The sequence below is a fragment of the Myxine glutinosa genome, chromosome 2 (assembly GCF_964187855.1).
Source record: "Myxine glutinosa chromosome 2, kmMyxGlut1.1, whole genome shotgun sequence".
Lineage (NCBI taxonomy): Eukaryota > Metazoa > Chordata > Myxini > Myxiniformes > Myxinidae > Myxine > Myxine glutinosa.
The window spans coordinates 255,759,840-255,775,540 of NC_136262.1; the positions used below are offsets into that span (position 1 = coordinate 255,759,840).

Here is a 15,701-nt window from a genome sequence, read left to right on the forward strand (position 1 = left end):
GACCAGGCTATTGGAAGATTGCATGCTGGACAGACTGCACAAATGGTTGCCAATGCTTTCCATGTCAACGTGAGAACCATCAACAGGTTACAGGAACGATACCAGGCCACCAACAGCACCGATGACCACCCACGCAGTGGCAGACCGAGGGTAGCACCACGACAGGATCGACAGATTGTGCGTCATCACATCCAAGATCGCTTTACCAGGGCTACAGAAACTGCAAGACAAACAGTTGGAACCCACCAGAGACACATTAGAGGTGATACAGTCCGTCGACGTTTGAAGAACAGGGATGTCCGTTGTCACAGGCCGTATCGTGGCCCCATTCTTACAGCTCGACACTGCCCTGACCGACCAGTGGGCCACACAACATCAAAATTGGCGTTACCAGCAGTGGAGAACTGTTCATTTCTCAGACGAAAGCCGATACTGTTTTTCCACGGCAGATGACAGAGTGAGAGTTTGGCGTAGACGTGGGGAACAGATGACTGTGATGGAAAGAGACTCGTGGGGTGGTCCAAACATCATGGTATGGGGTGCTATTGCTCTCAATCACAAAGTCGGTCCTGTGGTGTTCCAGAATATTGGTCCAGGAAGAGGCAATGGTGTCACAGCTGCTCGCTACATCGATCAAGTCCTCAGACCTCACGTTGTGCCACATTTTGGACGTCACGGAAATCATGTCTTCCAGCAGGACAACGCCCGTGCCCACACTGCCAGAGCAACAAGGGACTTCCTGCAACAAAATGGCATCCAAACCATGCACTGGCCTGTGCTCAGCCCCGATTTAAACCCGATAGAGCACTTGTGGGACGAGGTTCAAAGAAGACTGAATGACGTTCGACCAAGGCCAACAACTGCAGCTCAACTCAGTCAGGCGTTTCTCAGAGTGTGGGTCCAAGTGACAAATGCCTTCATCAACCGATTAATCCACTCCATGTACAGACGATGTATGGCTGTCATCAACGCTCACGGGGGTCACACAAGATACTGATTTTGACCTCCCTTGTTCTCACCTGGTCTTGTGTTTTTCTTATTCAGAACATTTCACATTGTTGTTTGAACTGTGGTGACCATACCTGTAATGTTTCATATTGATCCTAAACCTCAATTCGTGTTGATCATGACTTGAAAAGAAAGACTCCAAAATATTGATTCTGACTGACGTTTCTTTTGCTGTTCAGTATACATATACATATACATATACATACACACACACATATATACATACATATATGCACACACACCTGAGATTATATTATAAAGCGATTTACAGTACTATATATCACTAATATGGCTGGCTTTAAAAAAAAATTGTACTAAAAGTCGAGGCTCGTGGAAGAATGACAAAACAAAACGAATCAGAAAAAAAACACTTGAAAGTGGGGGAACACAACAGCAGGGGATTGGAATAAACACTGGAAAACTTGTTGGGGGATGAATGAAGGCAAACGGAGGGGCAAGGAGGACACTGCGTGTGGACCAACGAGATAAAAGTGGGATGAAACTGCCATGGAACAAAAAGGAAAGGCTATCTTGTTATAATACAGCAAACGTGTATGGTTACGTCGTTATGACGCTACGTTTGTCGCTATGTTTATATGCGGCGAAAACTTATTCTTCTTCAAATAAAATTAAAACCCTCTTAATTGCGTTAAGACTGCTGAGACCCTTCAGACCACGAAGACCCCCAAAGACCCAAAATACCCTGCAAGGCTCTGAGGCTCAAAAAGACCCTGAATACTCAAAAATCCAAAACACCTCGAAGACCCAAAACACCCCAAAGACCCAAAAACACCCCGAAGACCCAAAACACCCCGAATATCCAAAACGCCCCGAAGACCCAAAATGCCCCAAAGACCTAAAAGCCTCTAAAGACCCTAAACACCTCAAAGACCCAAAATACCCTTAAAGGCCCAGAGGAGCCAAAAGACCCAAAAGACCCTGAAGACCCAGAAGACCCAAAACACCATGTAGACCCAAAAGACACCGAAATAGTCAAAGATGCCTACCCCTCTGAAACGACGTGTGGTGAGGTGTGCGGAGCGTAAATCCAGTAAATCCACCAAGGAATGGCTGAAAAGGAAGAAATGGAGGGTTCTGAAATGGCCAAGTCAAAGCCCGGATCTAAATTCTATCGAGATGTGGGGGGATTTGAAACGAGCTGTGCATGCAAGAAACCCCTCAAACATCGCACAGATGAAAGAATTCTGCATGGCGGAGTGGGCAAAAATTTCTCCCAGTCGATGTCAGAGACTGGTAGACAGTTATAAGAATCGCCGACTTGAGGTTGTTTCTGCCAAAGGGGGCAATACCACCTATTAGAGCGAAGGGTGTACTTACTTTTTCCACATGCGAAATTTGCATTTATGTTTATTTAAATTATACAATGGACTACAAAATGTAAATGTTCCATGATATTTGTTATATTATATCACCTTTATCTATCAATATTGTTGAAATGAAGATCAAATAGCTGTATGTTGAAATATGTTGAAAAATCAAAACTTTACATGGGGTGTACTTACTTTTTCACGTGACTGTATAATCCCCATATCAAACTCTTTCTGATTTATACGCCACCTTTTAAAGCATCAAAAAGCAGGATGCCTGTTGGTCAAAACACTGTACCATTTGTTTATTAGCAAAAATGGCAGAATTTCCTTCTTCCCCACTGAACTGTATTCTCCATGTGTAAGGGGTGGCGACTTGTGTGACGTGGTGCTTCATGGAGGGGAAGACGTAAGTGACCAACTTCCTCACGTGCATACATAAATCTATTTCTAAAACATTGGTATTCCCGTCAGCAAAGTGACTGGTCTTATATTCTCGTAATATAGATAACTACCTGAGGACAAGCTCTGAGCTTTGGCTCACATGGGCCTGGCTTCAAATCAACATGCAAGTCTCACCCGTGTCTAGCTTGGTACACTCCGCCAGCAACAGCACAAGATAGCTAGTGGGCTGGGCAGGCAGCTCTGGAAGCTAAATATTGAGAAGCAAAAAGCAATAATATCCCAATCAATGAATGACGACTTTTATTTTTACTTACTGGAAGAGAAAGGGGAAGAACCCTTTTGATCATGTAAATTTATTGGAAAGAAATGGTTTATTGCAAAATCGTGAAAACAAATGTGTCGAGTTGACCGACCGGGGTGGGCAGGAGCAATACCTCTACGATACTGGCTGAATATAACATAGGGGTAGTATTGACATTACTAATGGACTGTCTCTACGCAAGTAGCGACATCGACAAAGTTGCAAAGGATAATATTTTGGGGGGGAAAAAAAAAAACGTTCAAATAAAATGTCTTACCTGTCTGTATTTAAGCAATATGTCTCCGAACCATTGAGGGTCATGCTGGGGGTAACTGTGTACGATTTGTGGGTGAAAACTGTCAGTACGGCATCGTATTTCAGCAATTTCTGAGGCTTGTTTCCCAGGTCGTGATGATTACCTGTTGATGAAATATGAACGCTGACTTCTCAAAGTCAGCTTAAGTCTTATAACTTAGACAGCTCAAAGTCTCATAGCCTGATGTTGGCTTAGCGGTTAGGGTGCCGGCTTGGGATCCTAGGATCCTGGGTTCGAATCCCGGTCGATTGCTGAATTAACGCCAGGGGGGTTGACTCAGCCTGTCATCCTTTCAACAACAACAACAACAACATGCATTTTAAAGGCCATTTTCCCTGCTAGAGCGGGGGTTAGCCTTGCGGTCCCCATGACAATCTTCTCCATTTTGCCCTATTTTCTGCATCTCTCCTTGTTAACCCCCTTGCCCGCATTTCTTCTTCCACCATCTTTAGCCAAGTCTTTCTCGGTCTTCCCTGTCTTCTACTTCCTTCTACATTCATTTCCATCACTCTTCTCAACCAGTCACTTTCATCCTTCCTCAACACATGACCAAACCATCTCAACCTGTTCCTCTTCACAGCATCAATCACAGGCTCTATTCCCATCATCTTTCGCAATTCATCATTTGTCTTCCTCTCTCTCAACGATACTCCGCACATCCGTCGAACCATTCGCATTTCCACCCTTTCCAACCTTCGTTGCTGCTCTACGTTCATTACCCATGTCTCGCTCCCATAAATCATAACACTTCTCACACATGCAGCATACACCTTTCCCTTCAGCTTCAACGACACTCCCCTCATCATCAGCACGCCACTCAATTCCCGAAACTTCTTCCATGCACATCTCACTCGAGCAACCGTTGCCGAGTCTGATCCACCTTCTCCATTCAGCATGTCTCCGAGGTAGCAAAATGTTTTCACACCTTCCAGCTTCACGCCGTCTCCAAGATCCAAAAACATTTCCTCCATCTGCAGCTCCCTCTGTGCACACCTTACATTTGAATGTAGCTGCCACACTGGTTAATGACCCTCTCAGACCACTACATTTTTGATGAACCCACTCAGCGCACATTGTACACTGAATGGAGTTCACTCAGACACCCTTCCTACACACAGCACAGGGCCACTTCCCAGTTCTTTCCACCTCACCACATGCTTTACCACTTGCCATCACCTTCGTCTTTCCGATATTCACCTTCAGACCTTTTGTCTCCATACATTCCTTCCACGTGTTCATCTTTTCCTTCAGTCTATCCATACTTTCCGCAATCACCACCAGATCATCTGCATACAACAACTCCCACGGTAAACCCTCCTTTACGTTCTGAGCCAGCACCTCCATCACAGCTACAAATAGTAGTGGACTTAGTACCGACCCCTGATGCACTCCCACCTTCACCTCAAACTCACCACTGTTCCCGTCCTTTGTCCTTACAGCTGTGCGCGCTCTTTTGTACATTGCCATCACTACTCTGATCAACCATTCCTCCACTCCTAACTTCCTCAATGCCCATGTCAATACTTTGCGTGGAACCCGATCGAATGCTTTCTCCAGATCAACAAACCCAAGAAACAACTTCTTCCTCTTCTCCATGTACTTCTCCTGCAACTGCCTCACAATGAAAAGCGCGTCTGTCGTTCCTCTTCCTGGCATAAATCCAAACTGCATTTCGTCGATCTTCACTTTCTTCCTTATCCTCCTCTCCAACACCCTTTCCAATACCTTCATTCCATGCTCCAATAACTTTATTGCTCGGTACGAGCCACACTCCAGAGGGTCACCTTTCCCCTTGTATAGAGGGACGAGGGTACTCAGTTCCCAATCCACTGGAATGTGGCCTTCTTTCACCACCAGATTACAGATCTCTGTCATTCTCTTCACACCCCAACTTCCTGCTGCCTTCAACATATCTCCCACAACTCCCGTCAGCCCTCCCGCTTTTCTACCCTTCATTGCTTTTATCGCTTCCTCAACTTCCTTCTCAGTTATCTTCTCTGCCGGTCCTAAAACTGGGTTACTCTCTATGTTGCCATCCCATTCATTCTCTGTATTCAACAGCATTTCCATATATCTTTTCCATCTTCCTTTAATTCCATCTGGGTCGACAACGATTTGTCCCACTTCATCCTTCAAGCAGCTCACCCCCATCACATCACACCTCTTTCGCTATCTGCTTTGCAATCCTGAATACCGCTCTGTGACCCTCTTCCGAATCCAAGCGTTCTCCGAACATTTTCCTACATGCCTCCTGCGCCTTTGCTACCTCTTTCTTTGCTACCTCTTTCTTTGCAGCCTTCCTGGCTGCCTTGTAACTTTCATGCTCTGCTGTTTCTGCTCCCGTACCCTTCGCCTTCTGCCACTCCTTGAACTTCTTCCTCTTCTCGTCAATCCTCTTTCCAACTTCATCATCCCACCACCATGTTTCTGAGTGCCTCGGTGGTCCTTTTGTCCATCCACATACCTCACCAACGGCTCCCAACAGACTAGCTTTCATTGACATCCAACCACTTTCAAGCTCAACCACATCATCCTTGACCCTACGCAGCCTCTCTTTTAATGCCTCCCTTACTGTCACCTCTTTCAACCTCCACACCTTCATTCTCGGTTGGTACTTCACCCGCCGAGCTCTCCTCGCACCTTTCACTCTACGTCGCAGACAACCAAGTGGTGCTGTGAAACAGCCTCCTCCCCCGGGATCACCTTTGTGTCTCGGAGGTGCCCCCTATCTCGCCTACGCACCATCAGGTAGTCAACGGTTCTCGTCGACCCACCTGACGTGTATGTAACAAGCTTATTATCCTCTTTCTGGAACTGAGTATTACAAATCAACAAATCAGCTCCATCAGCAAACTCCAAAATCCTTTCACCTTCTCCATTTCTCACACCATATCCGTAACCCCCATGAACTCCGTCAAAACCATCCATACTCCTTCCTACATGTCCATTTAGGTCTCCTCTTACCACAACAACTTCCTCATCTTTCACGTTTTCCATCAGCTTCTCTATCGCACACCAGAACTTGTCCTTCTCTTCATCGCTCCGACCAACCTGCGGAGCATATCCCGAGATGACGTTCACCAAGAGCTTTCCAATCATCATTTTCACCATCATCAACCTATCACTCACTCTAGTCACACTCACCACACTGTCTACAAACTCCTCAGAAAACAGGACACCAACACCATTCACGCCCTCCAGGCACCCTTGCCACACAAACTTGTATTTCTGTCCCTGCCTACCCTTCACCATTCTCACACCACTTCCCTTCCATCCTTCCGAGGTCAGCAAATTGAGTACCAGCTTGCTGGGATGAATGATCACGGTGTGCAACCCGATTTAGAATAGGTACGCCGTATCCCTGCGCATCGTAAGAGGCGACCAAGAGTTGGCGTCAAGAAGGGCATCCGGCCATAAAAACATTGCCTCAAACAGGGGACCATTATTGTCATGGGGCCCGCAATGCTAACCCCCGCTCTAGCGGGGAAAATGGCCTTAAAACGATCATTCATTTTTCTTTTTTCACTTCTCAGTGATCTTCGCAAACAACATATGTTGAATTTGGTTGTTCCTAAGTTTAAAACCACAAAGCACACAATTGTTAATGTTCTTTTGTGGGTCAAGAATGCAAAAAAACGAGTTCTGTGTGGCAAATGTCAACGATTCAAACAGTGAAAAGCTTGGCACATCGATGTCTTAAACGCTAGAATAACTTGAAATCGATCTATCGAGGTTCTTCCCAACATCTTTTTAGGGCTAGGAGTTGGGGGCTAAGAGTTGGGGGCTAAGAGTTGGGGGCTAAGAGTTGGGGGCTAAGAGTTGGGGGCTAAGAGTTGGGGGCTAAGAGTTGGGGGCTAAGAGTTGGGGGCTAAGAGTTGGGGGCTGAGAGTTGGGGGCTGAGAGTTGGGGGCTGAGAGTTGGGGGCTGAGAGTTGGGGGGCTGAGAGTTGGGGGGCTGAGAGTTGGGGGGCTGAGAGTTGGGGGGCTGAGAGTTGGGGGGCTGAGAGTTGGGGGGCTGAGAGTTGGGGGGGGCTGAGAGGTGGGGGGGGGGGGGTAAGAGTTGGGGGGCTGAGAGTTGGGGGGCTGAGAGTTGGGGGGCTTATAGTTGGGGGGCTGAGAGTTGGGGGGGCTGAGAGTTGGGGGGCTGAGAGTTGGGGGTTAAGGGTTATGAGTTGGGGGTTAAGGGTTATGAGTTGGGGCCTGGGGGTTATGAGTTGGGGCCTGGGGGTTATGAGTTGGGGCCTGGGGGTTATGAGTTGGGGCCTGGGGGTTATGAGTTGGGGCCTGGGGGTTATGAGTTGGGGCCTGGGGGTTATGAGTTGGGGCCTGGGGGTTATGAGTTGGGGCCTGGGGGTTATGAGTTGGGGCCTGGGGGTTATGAGTTGGGGCCTGGGGGTTGTGAGTTGGGGCCTGGGGGTTATGAGTTGGGGCCTGGGGGTTATGAGTTGGGGCCTGGGGGTTATGAGTTGGGGCCTGGGGGTTATGAGTTGGGGCCTGGGGGTTATGAGTTGGGGGCTGGGGTTATGAGTTGGGGGCTGGGGGTTATGAGTTGGGGGTTGGGGGTTACGAGTTGGGGGTTACGAGTTGGGGGCTGGGGGTTACGATTTGGGGGCTGGAGGTTACGAGTTGGGGGTTACGAGTTGGGGGCTGGGGGTTACGAGTTGGGGGCTGGGGGTTACGAGTTGGGGGCTGGGGGTTACGAGTTGGGGGCTGGGGGTTACGAGTTGGGGGCTGGGGGTTACAAGTTGGGGGCTGGGGGTTACGAGTTGGGGGCTGGGGGTTACGAGTTGGGGGTTACGAGTTGGGGGCTGGGGGTTACGAGTTGGGGGTTACGAGTTGGGGGCTGGGGGTTACGAGTTGGGGGTTACGAGTTGGGGGCTGGGGGTTACGAGTTGGGGGTTACGAGTTGGGGGCTGGGGGTTATGAGTTGGGGGTTACGAGTTGGGGGCTGGGGGTTACGAGTTGGGGGTTACGAGTTGGGGGCTGGGGGTTACGAGTTGGGGTTACGAGTTGGGGGCTGGGGGTTACGAGTTGGGGGTTACGAGTTGGGGGCTGGGGGTTACGAGTTGGGGGTTACGAGTTGGGGGCTGGGGGTTACGAGTTGGGGGTTACGAGTTGGGGGCTGGGGGTTACGAGTTGGGGGCTAAGAGTTACGAGTTGGGGGTTACGAGTTGGGGGCTAAGAGTTACGAGTTGGGGGTTACGAGTTGGGGGCTAAGAGTTACGAGTTGGGGGCTAAGAGTTGGGGGCTAAGAGTTGGGGGCTAAGAGTTGGGGGCTAAGAGTTGGGGGCTAAGAGTTGGGGGCTAAGAGTTGGGGGCTAAGAGTTGGGGGTTAGGAGTTGGGGGCTAAGAGTTGGGGGTTAGGAGTTGGGGGCTAAGAGTTGGGGGTTAGGAGTTGGGGGCTAGGAGTTGGGGGTTAGGAGTTGGGGGCTAAGAGTTGGGGGTTAGGAGTTGGGGGCTAAGAGTTGGGGGTTAGGAGTTGGGGGTTAGGAGTTGGGGGCTAAGAGTTGGGGGTTAGGAGTTGGGGGCTAAGAGTTGGGGGCTAAGAGTTGGGGGTTAGGAGTTGGGGGCTAGGAGTTGGGGGCTAAGAGTTGGGGGTTAGGAGTTGGGGGCTAAGAGTTGGGGGCTAGGAGTTGGGGGCTAAGAGTTGGGGGTTAGGAGTTGGGGGCTAAGAGTTGGGGGCTAAGAGTTGGGGGTTAGGAGTTGGGGGCTAAGAGTTGGGGGTTAGGAGTTGGGGGCTAAGAGTTGGGGGTTAGGAGTTGGGGGCTAAGAGTTGGGGGTTAGGAGTTGGGGGCTAAGAGTTGGGGGTTAGGAGTTGGGGGCTAAGAGTTGGGGGTTAGGAGTTGGGGGCTAAGAGTTGGGGGTTAGGAGTTGGGGGTTAGGAGTTGGGGGCTAAGAGTTGGGGGTTAGGAGTTGGGGGCTAAGAGTTGGGGGCTAAGAGTTGGGGGTTAGGAGTTGGGGGCTAAGAGTTGGGGGTTAGGAGTTGGGGGCTAAGAGTTGGGGGTTAGGAGTTGGGGGCTAAGAGTTGGGGGTTAGGAGTTGGGGGTTAGGAGTTGGGGGCTAAGAGTTGGGGGTTAGGAGTTGGGGGTTAGGAGTTGGGGGCTAGGAGTTGGGGGCTAAGAGTTGGGGGCTAAGAGTTGGGGGTTAGGAGTTGGGGGCTAAGAGTTGGGGGTTAGGAGTTGGGGGCTAAGAGTTGGGGGCTAAGAGTTGGGGGTTAGGAGTTGGGGGCTAAGAGTTGGGGGTTAGGAGTTGGGGGCTAAGAGTTGGGGGTTAGGAGTTGGGGGCTAAGAGTTGGGGGTTAGGAGTTGGGGGTTAGGAGTTGGGGGCTAAGAGTTGGGGGTTAGGAGTTGGGGGCTAAGAGTTGGGGGCTAAGAGTTGGGGGTTAGGAGTTGGGGGCTAGGAGTTGGGGGCTAAGAGTTGGGGGTTAGGAGTTGGGGGCTAAGAGTTGGGGGCTAGGAGTTGGGGGCTAAGAGTTGGGGGTTAGGAGTTGGGGGCTAAGAGTTGGGGGCTAAGAGTTGGGGGTTAGGAGTTGGGGGCTAAGAGTTGGGGGTTAGGAGTTGGGGGCTAAGAGTTGGGGGTTAGGAGTTGGGGGCTAAGAGTTGGGGGTTAGGAGTTGGGGGCTAAGAGTTGGGGGTTAGGAGTTGGGGGCTAAGAGTTGGGGGCTAAGAGTTGGGGGTTAGGAGTTGGGGGTTAGGAGTTGGGGGCTAAGAGTTGGGGGTTAGGAGTTGGGGGCTAAGAGTTGGGGGCTAAGAGTTGGGGGTTAGGAGTTGGGGGCTAAGAGTTGGGGGTTAGGAGTTGGGGGCTAAGAGTTGGGGGTTAGGAGTTGGGGGCTAAGAGTTGGGGGTTAGGAGTTGGGGGCTAAGAGTTGGGGGTTAGGAGTTGGGGGCTAAGAGTTGGGGGTTAGGAGTTGGGGGCTAAGAGTTGGGGGTTAGGAGTTGGGGGCTAAGAGTTGGGGGTTAGGAGTTGGGGGCTAAGAGTTGGGGGTTAGGAGTTGGGGGCTAAGAGTTGGGGGTTAGGAGTTGGGGGCTAAGAGTTGGGGGTTAGGAGTTGGGGGCTAAGAGTTGGGGGTTACGAGTTGGGGGCTGGGGGTTACGAGTTGGGGTTACGAGTTGGGGGCTGGGGGTTACGAGTTGGGGGTTACGAGTTGGGGGCTGGGGGTTACGAGTTGGGGGTTACGAGTTGGGGGCTGGGGGTTACGAGTTGGGGGCTAAGAGTTACGAGTTGGGGGTTACGAGTTGGGGGCTAAGAGTTACGAGTTGGGGGTTACGAGTTGGGGGCTAAGAGTTACGAGTTGGGGGCTAAGAGTTGGGGGCTAAGAGTTGGGGGCTAAGAGTTGGGGGCTAAGAGTTGGGGGCTAAGAGTTGGGGGTTAGGAGTTGGGGGCTAAGAGTTGGGGGTTAGGAGTTGGGGGCTAAGAGTTGGGGGTTAGGAGTTGGGGGCTAAGAGTTGGGGGTTAGGAGTTGGGGGCTAAGAGTTGGGGGTTAGGAGTTGGGGGCTAAGAGTTGGGGGTTAGGAGTTGGGGGTTAGGAGTTGGGGGCTAAGAGTTGGGGGTTAGGAGTTGGGGGCTAAGAGTTGGGGGCTAAGAGTTGGGGGTTAGGAGTTGGGGGCTAGGAGTTGGGGGCTAAGAGTTGGGGGTTAGGAGTTGGGGGCTAAGAGTTGGGGGCTAGGAGTTGGGGGCTAAGAGTTGGGGGTTAGGAGTTGGGGGCTAAGAGTTGGGGGCTAAGAGTTGGGGGTTAGGAGTTGGGGGCTAAGAGTTGGGGGTTAGGAGTTGGGGGCTAAGAGTTGGGGGTTAGGAGTTGGGGGTTAGGAGTTGGGGGCTAAGAGTTGGGGGTTAGGAGTTGGGGGCTAAGAGTTGGGGGTTAGGAGTTGGGGGCTAAGAGTTGGGGGTTAGGAGTTGGGGGTTAGGAGTTGGGGGCTAAGTTGGGGGTTAGGAGTTGGGGGCTAAGAGTTGGGGGCTAAGAGTTGGGGGCTAAGAGTTGGGGGTTAGGAGTTGGGGGCTAAGAGTTGGGGGTTAGGAGTTGGGGGCTAAGAGTTGGGGGTTAGGAGTTGGGGGCTAAGAGTTGGGGGTTAGGAGTTGGGGGTTAGGAGTTGGGGGCTAGGAGTTGGGGGCTAAGAGTTGGGGGCTAAGAGTTGGGGGTTAGGAGTTGGGGGCTAAGAGTTGGGGGTTAGGAGTTGGGGGCTAAGAGTTGGGGGTTAGGAGTTGGGGGCTAAGAGTTGGGGGTTAGGAGTTGGGGGCTAAGAGTTGGGGGTTAGGAGTTGGGGGCTAAGAGTTGGGGGTTAGGAGTTGGGGGCTAAGAGTTGGGGGTTAGGAGTTGGGGGTTAGGAGTTGGGGGCTAAGAGTTGGGGGTTAGGAGTTGGGGGCTAAGAGTTGGGGGCTAAGAGTTGGGGGTTAGGAGTTGGGGGCTAGGAGTTGGGGGCTAAGAGTTGGGGGTTAGGAGTTGGGGGCTAAGAGTTGGGGGCTAGGAGTTGGGGGCTAAGAGTTGGGGGTTAGGAGTTGGGGGCTAAGAGTTGGGGGCTAAGAGTTGGGGGTTAGGAGTTGGGGGCTAAGAGTTGGGGGTTAGGAGTTGGGGGCTAAGAGTTGGGGGTTAGGAGTTGGGGGCTAAGAGTTGGGGGTTAGGAGTTGGGGGCTAAGAGTTGGGGGTTAGGAGTTGGGGGCTAAGAGTTGGGGGTTAGGAGTTGGGGGCTAAGAGTTGGGGGTTAGGAGTTGGGGGTTAGGAGTTGGGGGCTAAGAGTTGGGGGTTAGGAGTTGGGGGCTAAGAGTTGGGGGCTAAGAGTTGGGGGTTAGGAGTTGGGGGCTAAGAGTTGGGGGTTAGGAGTTGGGGGCTAAGAGTTGGGGGTTAGGAGTTGGGGGCTAAGAGTTGGGGGTTAGGAGTTGGGGGCTAAGAGTTGGGGGTTAGGAGTTGGGGGCTAAGAGTTGGGGGTTAGGAGTTGGGGGCTAAGAGTTGGGGGTTAGGAGTTGGGGGCTAAGAGTTGGGGGTTAGGAGTTGGGGGCTAAGAGTTGGGGGTTAGGAGTTGGGGGCTAAGAGTTGGGGGTTAGGAGTTGGGGGCTAAGAGTTGGGGGTTAGGAGTTGGGGGCTAAGAGTTGGGGGTTAGGAGTTGGGGGCTAAGAGTTGGGGGCTAAGAGTTGGGGGCTAAGAGTTGGGGGCTAAGAGTTGGGGGTTAGGAGTTGGGGGCTAAGAGTTGGGGGTTAGGAGTTGGGGGCTAAGAGTTGGGGGTTAGGAGTTGGGGGCTAAGAGTTGGGGGTTAGGAGTTGGGGGCTAAGAGTTGGGGGTTAGGAGTTGGGGGCTAAGAGTTGGGGGCTAAGAGTTGGGGGTTAGGAGTTGGGGGCTAAGAGTTGGGGGTTAGGAGTTGGGGGCTAAGAGTTGGGGGTTAGGAGTTGGGGGCTAAGAGTTGGGGGTTAGGAGTTGGGGGCTAAGAGTTGGGGGTTAGGAGTTGGGGGCTAAGAGTTGGGGGTTAGGAGTTGGGGGCTAAGAGTTGGGGGTTAGGAGTTGGGGGCTAAGAGTTACGAGTTGGGGGCTAAGAGTTACGAGTTGGGGGCAGGGGTTACAAGTTGGGTTTGTTTGTGTTTCACACTGAATGAAAATCGTAAAGGTAGAGCATGGTGATTGTGATATATGACAGGTTCGACGATATGTTCGGCCTGAACGAAATTAGAATCAAAATGCCAGAGTGTGGAGTCAGCCGCTGAACCACCGTCATGACATCAGACTTGATCACATCACCCTGTCATGTGACCAGATCCTCAGCTCTGATTGGTATACGTTTGAGGGGACATACATACATATATATACATACATACATACATACATACATACATACATACAGATGGACAAACACTGTTCTAGACCGCCGTATAAAGTCATGATACATGTAACTTTAACAGTTAGGAGGGTTTGCCAGATGTGACACACAGACACACGCACGCAGAGAGATTCACGCAGAGGCGCGCACGCAGACGTCAGGATAGAAAGACATATTCCTAGTGCTTGACCAGCCTGAGATTTTGTCAATGTCCGAAGAGAGGGGAGGGACTGCAGCGTGCTTGTCTGAAGGACGAGTGATGTCATGGCATGGGGTGGAGTCAGCAGAAAACAGATGAAGAGGGTTTTACAGAGAATCTGATTTGATGCAGAAAATATTTTGAGCGTTTGTATCGGTTTGCACCACTCTACAGTGTGCACTATATATAATATTAATTATTAATCCAGGTACTCATGGTTTTAGTATCATTAAAAAAATTTTTTTTTTTAGCCTTCTGCAGCAAAGGTGAGCCTGTTGTAGTTGCAGGAGATAGAGAAATGATTAAAGGTAGGTGTTTACCTTTTTTAATGTAATGTTGAGGCTCATGGAAGAGTGCATTTTTTTTCTCTTCTGTGAGTCTTGACTTCGCATTTTTTAGAATATTTTTATTTCAGTAGTTTTCCATGCTCAGTCGGTGCTGATGTCATCTATTAATTGACAATTGGATTGATTATCTGCTGAGAATAGTCCATCGTTTGCACCCGCAGAGTGTTTGAATCTTAACGCAGCTATGCTGGCTACTTGCGAGGATGTACCCATGCTTTTTTGACAAATTTTGCACCATTCTTGGTGCAAAATTGAATTTTGAATTTTCTTCTTGTGCAGAGATGTCTCGGGGTAAATCTACAAGAACCCAAGCAGGTGAAGAAATGCACGAGGATGAGTCTGTCATTCGTATTCCTCCGTACCATTTCATCCACATCCTCGATCAGAACACCAACATAGCCCGAGTGGAGTCTGGTCCAAAAACCTACATACGGCAAGATCATGAAAGGTGAGTTTAACTACCTGCTATGTCTGCCTGTCTACGAGCTGCTAACTTTGTCTTCTGAGAAGTACTTCTCGGTGCAGACATAACCGGTTGTGTTGTATCTAAATGTTTGTCATGTGTCTCTCCGTTCCAGGATTATTTTTCGTCCAGAAAAGATGGTCGTTGTGCCTCCACGTCATTATTGTGTGATAATGAACCCGGTGGTACGGGATGACCAAGGTACCCCAGTTTTGGATGAGGGAGGCCAGGTCAAGCTGAACCATGGTGACCTTGAGATTCGACTTGTGCAAAAACCCTTTCATCTCTTCCCTGGAGAGATTATTGAGAAGGTAAATCGACAACTGTCAAAACAGGTTTCTTGCTTGACGATGTTTGTTTTTACTTGAATCGCCACCTTGTATCTTCTTCGCCTTCATCTCTGTCGGCAGGTTTAAAGCACGTGTTGTGGTTACAATATATATTTTCTGCTTTTGTTAAATTTAATTTCCTGTTCTACAGAATGTGAGGCCTCTTAAGATCATATACGCGAACACGGCTCTGCGCTTGCGTGCAATGCTGGATTTTGAAGATGAGTCGGAGTCACGTGTGGCGGGAGACGAGTGGCTGTTTCAAGGGCCAGGTAAAGCCAATTTGCTGTGTTTACCGTGAGGAGAGGAAGGATGGTGCTCTGAGGGTAACCAGAAGTGGAAACTTTTTCCTTGGCGTTGTCCATCTCCAGGCACTTACATTCCAAAAAAAGAAGTTGAAGAAGTGGAAACTATCTCTGCAATCATCATCTATCCAAATCAAGCGCTGAAGCTGAAAGCTCGGAAGGAAACGAAGGATCGTGATGGCAACGACCGTGTTGCCGGTGGGATATTTCACTTTAATTTTTTAACTTCAGGGAATGTCCAAGGAACCCTTTTAAGATGGCTGTGATGGGTGCCCTTATTCATGGAATTTTGAAATGAGACTTCATGAAATGTGAATTGCACATGGTCAAAAATGGGACATGACACTCAAATTTAAAATGGAACCATCTGCATACTTTATTGCTTCCAATTCTTGCTTTTGCCATTTATTATTGAAACCTTGGCTAAAGGAGTCATTTGTTTGAAGAAATAGTTTAGTGAACACAAATTGCAGAATATTCAATTCCACCACCCCTCAATCCCCTCAACTCCTGACACCAATTGTTGTGGATCTCAGTGCCGGCCTTCTCCCCTTACCAAGGGGCGATTAGTCCCCTTGTCTTTGACTGGCCGAAGGGACCCGGGACCTATGACGTCCTTCCCAGACAGCGCGAAATAGGGTTTTAAGCCTAGAATCACTATTACCTAATTACTCGCGCTTCCCCGAAATGAGGAAATAAGCCCCGCACGAATCACGCGTGCTGAGACGCCGAACGGTGCGTACACGCGTTCCGTGCCGTTTATAGATGGAACCCGATTCAAGCAACCTTAATTCGTACCACGCTTAGTCAATGATGGAAAACACGAAGGCGATCAAATTGGAAGAAAGAACAAGGTTTATTTACACTATTCACAATGATGAGAAGAAGAAGAGACACAGGG

The 15,701-nt window shown here is 50.0% G+C and overlaps 1 protein-coding gene across 1 annotated transcript in view; it reads left to right on the forward strand.

Moving 5' to 3' along the window:
• The window catches only part of MVP (major vault protein), a 77,196-nt gene that overhangs the window by 22,115 nt on the left and 39,380 nt on the right, over positions 1-15,701 (forward strand). The window contains exons 2-5 of the mRNA XM_068105865.2: positions 13,983-14,151; positions 14,282-14,477; positions 14,647-14,767; positions 14,867-14,998. Of these exons, the coding sequence (XP_067961966.2) occupies positions 13,985-14,151; positions 14,282-14,477; positions 14,647-14,767; positions 14,867-14,998 (616 nt within the window). The 5' untranslated portion in view covers positions 13,983-13,984. The remainder of the gene's footprint in view (positions 1-13,982; positions 14,152-14,281; positions 14,478-14,646; positions 14,768-14,866; positions 14,999-15,701) is intronic.